This window comes from Oreochromis niloticus, linkage group LG7 (genome assembly GCF_001858045.2).
Source record: "Oreochromis niloticus isolate F11D_XX linkage group LG7, O_niloticus_UMD_NMBU, whole genome shotgun sequence".
NCBI classification, from domain to species: domain Eukaryota; kingdom Metazoa; phylum Chordata; class Actinopteri; order Cichliformes; family Cichlidae; genus Oreochromis; species Oreochromis niloticus.
The window spans coordinates 16,714,906-16,728,531 of NC_031972.2; the positions used below are offsets into that span (position 1 = coordinate 16,714,906).

General features: G+C 39.7%; 1 protein-coding gene and 2 non-coding genes across 3 annotated transcripts; all 3 read right to left on the reverse strand.

Annotated features, from left to right (window-relative positions):
* Nucleotides 1–4,873: 4,873 nt before the first annotated feature.
* Nucleotides 4,874–9,543, reverse strand: rpl37 (ribosomal protein L37). Its single transcript, XM_003451466.5, has 5 exons — nucleotides 9,528–9,543; nucleotides 9,370–9,446; nucleotides 8,481–8,616; nucleotides 8,110–8,194; nucleotides 4,874–5,177 (listed from the first exon to the last, which is right to left on the reverse strand). The coding sequence occupies exons 2-5, from the start codon at nucleotides 9,370–9,372 to the stop codon at nucleotides 5,108–5,110; spliced, it is 294 nt and encodes a 97-aa protein (XP_003451514.1). The 5' UTR covers nucleotides 9,373–9,446; nucleotides 9,528–9,543; the 3' UTR covers nucleotides 4,874–5,107.
* Nucleotides 6,808–6,886, reverse strand: LOC112847621 (small nucleolar RNA SNORD72). The gene has a single exon (XR_003221257.1). It is a non-coding gene; the product is annotated as a small nucleolar RNA SNORD72 (small nucleolar RNA).
* Nucleotides 8,689–8,769, reverse strand: LOC112847622 (small nucleolar RNA SNORD72). The gene has a single exon (XR_003221258.1). It is a non-coding gene; the product is annotated as a small nucleolar RNA SNORD72 (small nucleolar RNA).
* Nucleotides 9,544–13,626: the final 4,083 nt, after the last annotated feature.

Below are 13,626 nucleotides of genomic sequence, written 5' to 3' on the forward strand. Positions count from 1 at the left end.
ACCCCCCCAACCAGACTGGCCACCCCAGGTGCCACCCCGAAGCCAAAACAATAAAATCCAATGAAATATCAAATGTACGATTATGTTTTCACAGTGAAGCTCAGATATCCGAGTGTAAGTGAATGCAGCATCGGCTTCTGCGCTATGACCATCATGTTAGCGAAGGTTAGGAGAGCCAAGCACGAAAGACGGCACCACAGAAAACAGTTTTTCGGCGAAAGATTAACAGTTTAACATAGCTGGACTGGCCATCGAGTATGGCAGAGCTTCCACGGCGGCTAGCGGGTGGATGAGGGAAGGGTAGGCAGGAGGAGAGACCCGAGGCAGCCGCCAGTCCGAGTGTCAGGTGAACTGAACTTCAGGTAAGAAGTTATGACCTGCAGTCTATCTGGGTCAGATATAAACCAAGTTTAGGTGGAGTTTATTTTCGTTGTGCTGACTTTTTACAGTCAGTTACAATAACTCGTACTGCGTGCTAGCTAGCATGATGGAGTTTATATACAGCTGGGTGGGTGCTGTGATGTTACTGATGGTGAACTTTATTTTATTCATAAGGTTAGTTAGTAGAGTTGCCAACGGCTCCTTAAAAATGGAATGGTCCTTCATTCAGAGAAAATATTACAGGTTTTGTATTGAGCTGAGAAGAGACGCAGTTTGTCCCGGACTTCAGCTAGAATGAAAAAAAGACACAAAGCTGGAGTTATTCTGTCTTTACGCTGCAGCTGCCTCTTCTTCTCTCATTCTCTCCCCTCTCTCTCCTGTTGCTACTTTAATCATGAAAATCAGCTGATCGGCTTTTCTTTTTTGTTTGTTTATCGCCCACTTTGCGCCAGAAAGAGGAAACCAGTGGATGTCGCGTTAAACAACAGCAGCACGTTTAAGCTTGATCAGCTGTTGTTAGAATTTATTTAATATTAATTTCTAGTATCAGCTGATGTTTGCTGGAGCCACAGCTGTAAAGCTGCTGGTCATGATGTCGGTTTGTATATCTGGTGAGAGGGAAACATGAAGATGAAACCAGGAGATGTCCTTACTGAATCATCAGAGCTGAACAGGTGATGGAGAAACAGGTTTACCTTTTAGGTGACATGAATGAGTTGAAGGGAAGTTATGAACTGTTTCTGAGAGACAAATAACACCAGGATCCTTTTCTATGTAGCTGACAGCTGGTAACTGTGCAGGGGCGGATCTAGCAAAGTTATGCCAGGGGGGCAGGTAGGGCATTAACAGGGAAAGGGGGGCACAAAGAAATACTTTTCTTACTTATTCTCATTTAAAATATCTCGCTTTTATTAAACAATTATCTGAATCTTGCGAACAAAGTTTTTATCTGACGTAAAATTTATAGAAATCATACATACAGTAAACCAACAAGACTGTACATCACTGTCACAACAGCATCTGTTTTCATTCAAAGGCTTTATGGCTTTAATACCTGGTGGGCCGGTCTGTAGTCAAAATGCCCGATTTTTTGTCCCAGTCCAGCCCTGCAGGTTAATACTGGCAGTGTCACCATGCCAGCTGACTGTATTTCATCATCAGCCAGTGTTGTTCTTTATACATCAGTATTACCAAAGTTTACCATAAGGCAGCATAGAAAGTATTTACTTGCTTTCAGGTTTCATTCAAATGTTAGTCTTTTCATTTGTTTCCCCACTTTTTTCCTGTTTCAAAATCAAACACCAGTTTGTGAGAAGATCTTCTTTTTTTAATAGACAGGTAAAGTTTTGCATTGGCTAATTTGCCAATTGTATGTTAAAAATGTTTGTATTTTAATATTCAAAAATGTTTTTGCCCAAAACATATGTGCACTATATGTCAGTAAAAATACTATGCAAATATTGCTGTCCTTGAATGCTGAGTAAACACTGACAGAGCACTGATTGTATCTCTTGTACTTCATCAACGCAGTATCTAAAAACTTTGCACCGTAGTGGTTAAAACCTCATTCTAATAAGAGTCAAAAGCAAATTCAGTTATTAGGTTTACAGGGTTATTGAATGATGGTTAACGGTTGGTAGATTTTTTTTTTTTTTTTTTACATTATCTGCCAATTACATCTGCCACCCTTCTCCAAATCTGTGCCCCTACCTGGCCCCCCCAACAAAAATTTTCTAGACACGCCACTGATCTTGAGGAAACCTCTGTTGAGAAATCACCACATACTTCCTACCGCTTGTTTTCTCCACTGCGATACCTCTTGGGGAATTTCCAAACTGCAGCCATAAAAATTCAGTATTTTGACTCATTTGTAAACAGACTTTCCTCTGGGAAATTTCCGCATTATTTATATTATTTAAATATTTAGACTTGTTTTGTCATTGAGGATGTTACACAGCAACTAATTGCTATTTGCCTTCCAGCTGCACTTATACTATGCAGACATGGGTGCTGTTAGAAACTTTGGGTAGCTTGAAAACAGGCCAGCTCTGGGCCCACCGAATGTAACTCTATTATCTAGATCGGTTCTGTCCAAAAGCAATCAGTAGGCAGACTAATTTGTATTTAAGCAATGTTGCATCCAACAAACAACTTCGCCTCACTGACTCTCCTGTGTACAGATGTTCAGACCAGCTGGTGCGTGGAAACAGTTCAGCCCTCAACTGAATTCATGTCACTGAAAACTCTGCACGCTAGTATTGTTACGCTGAATCATGCTAAGATACTATCAGCTTTAGCTTTTCCACAGGAATTTTTTTTTCTTCTATTAATCTCTGGCGCTCTTCCACAGCATGTCTTTTGTCCCGTCTTCTTCCCCTCACCCCCAACCCGTTGCAGCAGATGGTTGACCTTCCCTGAGCCTGGTTTCTTCCTGTTAAAATGGAGTTTTTCCTTCCTACTGGGGCTAAGTACTTGTTAAAATAATAATAATAATGGATTGCATTTATATAGCGCTTTTCGAGACCCTCAAAGCGCTTTTACAATTCCACTATTCATTCACTCTCACATTCACACACTGGTGGAGGCAAGCTAGAGTTGTAGCCACAGCTGCCCTGGGGCAGACTGACAGAAGCGAGGCTGCCATATCGCGCCATCGGCCCCTCTGGCCAACACCAGTAGGTGGTAGGTGAAGTGTCTTGCCCAAGGACACAACTACCAAGACAGACAGAGCTGGGGATCGAACTGGCAACCTTCCGGTTACAAGATGAGCTTCCCAACCCTCAGTAGGGGTCATTTGATTGTTGGGTTTTCTTTGTGTTATTGTAGGGTCTTCACATCACTGTTAGTCTCACAACACTTTTATAAGCACAACTTTTTCTGTGTGTGAATGTGTGTGTGAATGGGTGGATGTCTGGATATGTAAAGCGCTTTGGGGTCCTTAGGGACTAGTAAAGCGCTGTATAAATACAGGCCATTTACCATTTACCATTTTTCTCACCAACATTTTTCTTACACAAACAGATTTGTGTTTCCCACAAGAAAATGGGACAATGAGGATTACACAACCTCCAGATTATTGTTACCCCTTTATGATTTCTCTCTTCCCTGTTAATGCTGTTAGTGTGTGTGATTTTGGGGCTTCTGACTACATGACTGGCCAAGAGTTTGTCTCCATTTTTCTCAGTTTCAGACAGCCTCTCAGTCTATCATAGCATTGTGTGTGTGCAAATAAAAGATATTTGCTTGTGAAGCTGAATGTAAGATATTTCAAGCAGATAATTTAACCTTACAAACTGTTAGAACAATATGCTTTATTTCTCTCAGATCTACTGTTGAAAAATTTAAAATATTTTACCTGGAATAAGATGCTAAAGTGTTTTGTAGTGTCTTATGGCTTGAGTCATTTTGCTTCCCACTAAACTGATTTAGCCAGATATTCTTTGTAAGATTTAAAAGACAAGAGATGAAGAAGAGAGATTATTGTTAAAGGTAAGGACTGCTCAGTGATATTTGATAGACTCATCGGCGTAACTTTGTGCTGAACATTGGGGGGTCAAGATCTCTGTCTAAATAAATAAATCTGGGTAAATTCCCAGATGATTAAACATGCAACTATTTTGCTGGTAATACCTGAAATGAGTAAAGAAAATCAACAGCCTATTTATGCAAGATAATTCATAATTTTATTGGGGGGGGGTATTGGTTGGGCCTGATTATTGGGGGGTCATAACCCCCCTGGAAAGCCTGAAAATTTAAAGCTTACATACAATGTGTCATGTCATTTCTTTTTGACATATATTGGATCTACACAATAGTTATCAGTGTCTAATATTTTGAAACTTCCCGCAAAACAAACTGAGCTATATCAACTTCGGATTATTCATAGCTGCATGAAATACTGCGTAGTTTACTGCAGGCTATGCTAAAGCCACAGGGCAGTTGTTTCAGAGCAACATCAACAAAATCTACTGTGCTCACAACAGAAATATGACATTTCTTATCCCCACTTTCACAACAGCCAATTTTAGAGTTCCTGCACCTCTCACGTGAACCCAACTATACTTATTTCCCCGTTTAGATGTCGAGGGAAGGGCGCCCGGCATAGACGATAGCAAATCGAACTAGTTTTGCTCTGCTTGTGTTAAACACATTCAAGCTGCGTACAATTATTTCAACATAAATTCTAATAAAGTTTGCACTCCATGGAGTTGTGTAATCTTATTAATATGAATATTTTTTTACTTTCACTGAATGTAATTTAATCAGTGCTTCCAACCACAATGTTTAAAACAAACAATTGTTTGTACTCCTACTTCATGAAGGAATGTCTGTACATCTAAAACCTCTGTACATATTTAAAACCATTGCAGTGTCATAGGTGTTTTTTCATGACACTGTTATATTTTAACCCAGTATTTCCATAAATCAGACATTAGCTCTGATAAGGCTGGTCTTGTAATAAAACCCTCAACATTAAGACACCAGCTCATGCGTCTGAAAACCTTTTATTCCAAGTTTGTTTCCACTTTTCACAAACTCCTGATTTTTTCCCCTTTACACTGGACGTGTATACAATGTAATCAAGAAACAAAGTCAGTGTGTGTATATAAATCTGTTTACAACAACACTGTTTATGGCCACTGATGGATGGATAGACAACAAGGACCACAAGACGAGACTGCAACTCCTGTTTATCATCACATTTATTTAACCAAAAATGTGTCATTTAGGATGAGCTTGAGGCGGCCACTGCGGCGCGTCTGGGCTTGGGGGTGGTGCCTTCCCGGAAACCATTCCTGAAAAACAAAAACAAAACTGATGATGCTGTTGACATATTAGACTAGTCTTACTAAGAGGTAATCATGCTGAAGAGGTCCAAGTCACGTTGTTTGTTATTCTACAAAAATGCTAAAACTACTACATCGATCCAAATATTATTCCCAACTAACCTGCTTGAATGCTGAAGATTAAATCTTAATATAAATAATGATTTTAACTTGTTTTATATGAAGAATGAATAGAAAATGCAGGGCACCTTGGCACAACTTAGACCGGAGGAAGTTTGTGACGTTAAGAATGCAAATGTTTATTTCACCAAAAACATCATTCTGGAAAACACAGCCCTGACTCAAAGGAACTGAAGCCATTTTCATACACAAGCTCCACACATTGTTGGCACTGAAGTGGTCCTCCCCTACAGGCAGCACGCAGCAGATGATACTTCTCTCTACCTCAAACACTGAAAGAGAGCGCTCAGGAGGGAGGAGACCACCAAATGTCAGGTCCAAATGAGTCAGACATTTTAGACGCTTCACTTCCTGAGGGTCACGGCTGTACCACATGTAAAAGCTTAAGATCGTCACGACAGGGGAAAAAAAACACCTGTGCAACTACTAAAAATATTTACTGGGTTCCCTGATTTGTCCGAATTTAACACAGACACCATGCCTGCTACCTGGACTGGGCTCAGGTTCATGTTATCAGAAGCAGCTGAGAGAGGAGAGTAAAGACAGTTTGCCCTCAGATCTACTGTGTTTTGTACATTTTGGCCACATTTGAACTGTTGTGAGGTTTGCACGCAGCTTTGACCCATTATGCCACCAACACACACATTGCCATCCCTTATTTATTCACACTGAATATTTTCTAACAGCTAGAACTGTGAAACTGTGCAGTAACTGCCAGCTTTAGTGAGCCAGTGAAGGTGATTAAACTGAAATGCAGCTAAACAGGCATTCTGCCTGAGACAGTGGAAACTCAACAACTGCTGCCAAGGTTGTGTTGCCAGATTGGAGTAAAAGTAATTTATTGGCATCATTACATAAACTAATACAAAAATGAAAATGTATAATTGGAGCCATTAAGTACTGCTTTCATATTCTTACATTAAATGGTTATATTATTTATGCCTGATATAAATCTTATCAAAAGGCTATAACAAGAGCCGCTATTAGCCATTTTCCAATCTCTGTGTTGATATTACTAACAGCCGGTAAATTGTGCACCCCCCCCCAAAGTAAAGAAGAGATGGGAGAAACACCCTTTAACCTTACACATAGTTTGTCCACAAGAGGGCACCCTAGATCTTCCTTTTTGGCAACGTGCCACAAACAAAAAGCTACTTACTACACATAACAAATCTTAGGAAAATTTTCCTGTGCTTCATGTGTCTGGAAAAAATATCAGCTGATATATTAGCATCAAATTAAAAAAATAATTCAATAAGTAAAACCCCTGTATAGATCGACTTGGTTTACATAAGCTGAAATAGGATTACTGCTCACTGTGCAGCTTGTGTCACCATAAAATGTTTTGTAATTGATAACATGAAATATCACAACTTAATTTTAGTTTTAACCACCCACTTACTCTCACGAAGTAGTAAGACCGACAAAATTTCCTTTTATATGACTTGTCTTGAAATGCCACTCACCTCAGAGAAAATAGTGATGTCATATTAAGTTCATTTGTTCAGACATTTTTTTTTCACCATCATTGGTGAGCAGCATTGAGGAAGACAAACACCATTTTCATACACCCAGTCTGTGAGACAGTAAAACTATCTGGGCTAACTATAACAAAACAGCCCTGATTTCCAGCAGGTCAAAGTTTGATGTGCCACAACCCTGTTACTCTTCTATGTTCAAACTGTTCAATAGGAAGTGTGAATACTAAATGTTTGGCAACTTCTTTATGCTCAGTTTTCTGCTGCAAGACGAGTAAGTGGGAGAGGGAAGAAGAAACCCCAGCTGCACACTGCAAACCTAACACTCTGTTTAAAGTCTACCAATAAAAAAATGTGGTATGTGGTATGCTAACTACAGCTGCCAAACAAGTTCAGCATTGAGTTTTCTTAGATTTTGTAAACACTTGCTTGAATTGTTGATACAAATATTTGCTTTCGCACACAAATTTTATCATCCCTTAAAGTCATAAGACAAATAATATGGTCTTATAAGACATCTTTATATAACCTATTAATCTTTTTATGTCAAACAAAACTGTCAAAGTGGGAAGAAAAATTATTTGGTTTTATCGAGTTGATAGAAGACACAGAAATCCTGCTTATATTTCCTGTTGAACACACATCAACACAACTTGTCAACATATCCAAGGTTTATAGATCAACCTAGCAAATCAAGTGAATTTACTCCAGGTTTACTTGTGTTTAACAAATTGTGATTTCCTGCAAACATTTTCATTGAGGTATTTAAATTCATTACACGTTTAAGAGTCTTGGCATCAAGACAACTTTGTATTACTGATGGTAAGGCTAAAAACCTATTTAAGACTCAGAAAGTGAAGAACTGAAGTAAAGCACAGACTACATGCAGGACTTTATTTGCTTGAAGTGGAACTTATGTTTACCCATTCAGCACCATGGGAAGTTTTTTTTAAATGACATTTTCAAGCTAAAGGGATATTTTAATCTGTACCCCTCAGGTATGACTAATTAACAATAATTTAATATAAGACGAAAAGGCAATGTACTTTATTTAATGCATGAAAAAAACAACCTTGTAACCTCAGTTGTAATCTATTATTCTTTAAGGAAATAAAAACCGCCACACAAAACAAAGGCTACATTCACATGTAGACAGATATTATTGTAAACCATTTTCTACATGTTTTGGCCTTTCATCCACACCTAAATGCTGTTTCAGCACACTGAAAACAAAGCTTGATAAATTAACACACAGAACACCTTGAAAATCTTTTTTATCTTACCTGAATCTGCGGTAGACGACCTTCATGTGTCTCAGACGGCCTGTGCCAGTGGTGTTCCTCCTCTTGGCCTTAGCGCTCCAGTTGTCTGAAAATGAACATCACCATGAATCAAGGAAGCATGGGACTTAATGTCAATGAAGAGCTAAACAGCATACTGACAGTGCTGCTCATAATAAGGAGTTAAGTTCCACCCTTTTTGACGGGGCATGGTGCAAGCCAATGGGATGTTACACTAAAATATGGTGGAAGACAACAACCTGATGGTTTTTGCCATTTCAAAAAAATTACACTAACACTAGAAACAAGCATACAGTTTCCCAATATCACAATTAAAAACAGTGTATTCTATTACATGCTTTAAGGTTACTTACACTTTCTCTTGCGCTTCTGAGGGTAGCCACACTTGCCGCAGGTAGACTTCTGCAGGTGGTAGGCTTTGGACCCACAACGACGGCACAGGGTGTGCGTCTTGTTCCGGCGCTTACCGAAAGATGATGTCCCCTTGGTCTGAGAAGCAAGACAAACATGTGAGATCAGGGACAACTCAAGGAGATCTGACTGTAGACCGGGTCTGGGCCAGTCTTGTCTCAGTGAAAAATGAGGAATCACAGGCAGTCATTTGTTCAGACATTTGTGTTTTAAAAACATCACTGACAAGACTCAACTTCAGGTGGTAGCAAACACTGAATCACGGTGGTTGCAGCAACTCGTGGCCTCAGCTTGCCACAAATGCTCAAATGGATGTTACTTTACGGCCACTGAAGGCCGGTGTGCTTTCCTCAGACAAAATCTCTGTTTCTCGCAGTGGCTGGCGACACTAATTTTGTACACGTTACCAAATGAAATTGACCACATGAAAAAGACGCTAGCTATGCTAACATCGGCGAAAAACACCGGTTGCCATTTTGCCAACGAACAACCATGAATGTATTTTTCATGCATTTATTTTTAATTTTTCTGATTACCGGACAAAACCACAATCAATAGTTAAGTAAACCGTACAATATCTCGTCCCCCTTCTAGCACTATTTAGCCCATTCAGTACAACTGTGCTAAAGGCTAACGGCAGCAAACAAGTGCTGGATGGATGTGACAGGAACAACAGTATTTTTTTTTATTAAAATCAAACTTCATCTCAAAAATACATCATCCAACCGGCTACAGTGTTTATCCGACACAGAAGTGGCTTCAGTTCGTGTCAGATACATGGCACATTAAACAGATGTTACGAGATTTCTGTCTACCAGCGCTGCTACATACCATTTTTCTCCGGTGGCTGTGGGAAAAGAGACCGGAAGAGGAGCTGGAGCTGCATCAAATTACATCCGTGCTTTTTCCTGTGTAACAAAGAAATGTGACCCCTCCGTACAGCATTTTGTGCAAAAGGTAAAACAAAAAATATAATTTTATTTACTTACCGGCTGACTGGTGGTCTGAGTGGCGACACCGGCGTGCATGTTTTTATTTAATGAAAACACCACCTTTCAGATGAAAGAAAAAACTTATAGTAAAAAAGTATTTTGATTTATTTTGTTTTCTATAAATTGTATGTCGAGTAAGAAGTGTTTCAGATTATTATTTATTTAATATTAAAAGTGATATTCAAAATATAAGAATTTGATGAGTTAACAGAAGAAACGCACTCATTATAACACTGTAGTATGACACATGTCATCTTTATAAGGCTTACATTGATATTGTATATAAAAACATCAAGAGTTGGAGGAAATACGGAGTGTGTTTTTATCCTTCTGTTTTTTTTAAATGTCTGTAGCCTAAAAACTAAAAAAATACTTGTACAGTACTTCATAATATTTATTAAAACTCAATATTTAGTTACAGAGAGATGAAGTTTGATTTTAATGGCGCCCAGTGGCGCCAGTGTCCGGCAGCCTCGCCTCTGTCAGTGCGCCCCAGGGTGGCTGTGGCTACAATGTAGCTTGCCATCACCAGTGTGTGAATGTGTGTGTGAATGGGTGGATGACTGGATATGTAAAGCGCTTTGGGGTCCTTAGGGACTAGTAAAGCGCTATATAAATACAGGCCATTTACCATTTACCATTTACAAACTAGAACAAATTTTTGAGACCCTATCTTCTAGATTCAAGTTACACAGAAACATGTTTCTCTATGCAATGAAATCCTTTCTTTTTTTCCGCAGAAAAAAATAGAAAAAAATCATAATTTAAAAACAATAGAAACAATTACAAAGAACTACACTAGGTACAATAAAAGAAATACAATAGAAATATAAGATATGCTAAATATATATATAAATAAAATAAAAAGACTGAGCTGCAAAAGGCTATGCACACATTTACACAATTTACATTTTAGCATGCTACAGTAGCATGGGCAGTAGAAACAGTAATGAGTGGCAATCACCTGTTTGTAACTTGAGAAAAAGCAAACAGTAAAACCATGGTTGTACGCTCACGTCAGACGTCTAATGGCCCCATTATGCCTGCTGTGACACCCACAGCAGGCATAATGGGTGTCATGGGTGTCGTGAATTTGACATCACATCCTGTGTCACTTTGGCTGGTTGTGCACCTCTCGATTTTTGTAACTGCCACCACCACAGCTGGGCTGAACACAAGAGTGTAGAATTGTGCTGGTTTGTACCGCCACTTTAATGATATTCCAGTACAGAAGCTCAGAGACATGCAGATGTACAGTGAGATATTGGAACAGTTTGGAAACCTGAGAATTTGTGGGGGGGAGCTTGACAATGGCTTCTAGTTTGGACTTCTTTTCTTCCTATATCAGCACTTATGTAGCGATATTGTCTGAGTGGTCACACCTATTGTTCAGGAGAATACTGCAGCGGCTTCTTGCACCTTAATGATTGGTATGAATACAAGTGACTGTGAGATGAAGTTGCAGCAGGTATAATGGGGCCCAAATGGGAGCAGCAAAGAAAGAGTTATTTAGTTTGGAGATTCTAGATTTCATGTTTTTATACCTCCAGCCTGAGGGTAGAAGTCTGAACAGTCCATGTTGGGGCCAGGTAGAGTCACTGAGGATGGAGACAGCTATCCTATGAACTCTATGATGGTAGATGCTCTGCAGAGAGGGCAGTGGAGGTCTAATGATCTTTTCAGCAGTCCCAACCTCTCTCTGCAGGCGTTTGTGGTCCATAGCGTTGGTGTTGCCACATGATGGTTCCATAGGTTTCATTGCTGCCAGTCATCCGTCCTATTACTGCAGTATCATCCGTGAACTTTAGGATGATACTATCTTTGTGATAGGCGACCCATTCGTAGGGTTGAGGATGCATCCCTCAACGCATCTCTCAGCCCATGTTTGTAGTAATGCTGGCTGAAGTTCTGTTACCAGTCCTGACAGATTGAGGCCTGTCAGTCAAAAAGTCTAGGTGTGAGGTCTATAGGTGTGTGTCTATATAAGTGAGGGAGAGAAAAGTGTAGGATCTGAGGTGGACCTGTTGGATCAGTAGGGATACTGGAGGGAGTCCAGAGTGTCCAGTATGCTGTTCTGAATGTGGGCCAGCACCACTCTCTCAAAATACCTAATGATGATCAGAGTGAGTGCTTGTGACAGGTTGGCGGGCTCGTCTTGGGAAGCAGGACAATGGTTGCTTTTTTTAAACAAGGGGTGCCGGTGCTCTGGCTCAGGTTAATGTTGAGGATGAACGTGAGAACATCAGTTAGCTCACTGGCACATGCTTGAGGAGAGCCTGCCCAGGGATGTTGTCTGGTCTTGCTGCCTTGTGGGGGTTGACCTCTTTCAGTGCTTTATGTACCTGACCTGATGAGCCAGTTAGGGGAGGGGGTGAAGGGCAGGTTGTCCTGTATGTGTGCCTCCTCTCTGTGCTATACCTGGGGGTCTCAAAGCGGGTGTAGAAGGTGTTGAGGTTATCTGGAAGACTGTCTATGGAGCTGATGCTGTAGTCTGCGATGTGCTGTAGGCCTTGCCACATCCACCTGGAGTTAGCAGTAGAATAGAAGCCATCCAGCTTCTCTCTGTACTGTCTCTTGGCTTCTTTCCTTAGTCCATACTTCGCAGTACTTCTACAAATATGCTGTTATAATGAACATTATGAAGAATAGTACAAGAGTGGATTCAAACCCAGAGATTTGTTGCTATGGAGAAACAATAAACCATGCATCACTATCCCACCTTTTAATAACCTTAAAGTCCTCACTCGCACTGTGACCACAGTCATGCGCAAATGTGTCGGTAGACCCTACAAATACCAAGAATGAAAATAAGTTAGGTTTATATGATGCTTCCCTTATTGTACTATAAAAATAATGAAGAATACTATTTATAAGTAGTTTATGTTTTTTTCCCATTTGGCTCCCACTTTTACTCCAACTGTACTCAATTGTACCCATGTCAAGTGCAGCTGAAACAGTAGTGCGGTGCTATTGAAACATCCATTCATAATTCTGTTTAGCTGCCTAACAACTTCAATGCAAATGCAAAAATCTTAAAAAATGAATTCAACAAAAAATATTTAATTTCTGTTAACAATTTAAATTAATGAGCAGCAGTAAAAAGTTTCTAATTTCTAAAACACCAAATAGCAACTGCAAATGTCTAGAAATATTGAATTGCATTTCATTTAATTTCTACCAATATTTAAAAGTTATTCACTTGAAGAGTGATTGCAAACAGCAGTAATAACACTGCAGGGTACAACCACATAACAACAGCCTAATAAACTATTCAAAAAACAAAGACAATCACTCATTAATTTACTCACGCATTCAGCTAGACATTGTGCCAGACACCATCTCAACTGTATCTCACCACCACGCTGCACACAATTGGCTCAATTGTCTGATAACCTTGAATAACACCATGCCATGCCATATATCAGGCTTTAGAGCCCAGCATGAAAATTACTAAGATGTCAGTTCAGTTTAACAGTGATACAAGCACAAGGAACTATTCAGTCTGATGGGACAATAATTTTTGGCTCTCCTACCTCAAATTTCCTATGACCAAAGAGAATGCTAATACACATGTGAACATGTTTTACATATTTGAGGTGTTTCAAATATGGTAAACTGGCCCTCTGTTCCATCCGTACTCTGTCTATCTATTGACTAAAAGACTACATGTTAGTTAGCTTCAGAATAAAATATAATACTGACATAGTCTTTGTGTGAGGTGCACTTGATTATTCGCCAGATAGAGAACAGTTTAATGAATCAATCAATCCTCCATCCATCTATCCATTTTCTTAACCTTGTACCCATTTCAGGGATGCTGGGATTATCGTAGCTGCCCTATCAGGCAAAAGGCTAAAGGTGGGGTATTAACAGGTAGAAACAAGGCAAGCTGGAATGCCTTGGAGTGAATCTGCACAGGCCCCAGGAGATCTTCCAAGTCCATACACCCACAACCTTCTTGCTGTGAGGCAACACATGCCATAGGATGACCAGACACATTTTTAAAAAATCTTTTATTTTTTAGTTGTATGTATTAAAACGGGTCAGTCAGAAGGAGTCCTGCAGATACCGTCCAGTTACAGATCAGCTTGGCATC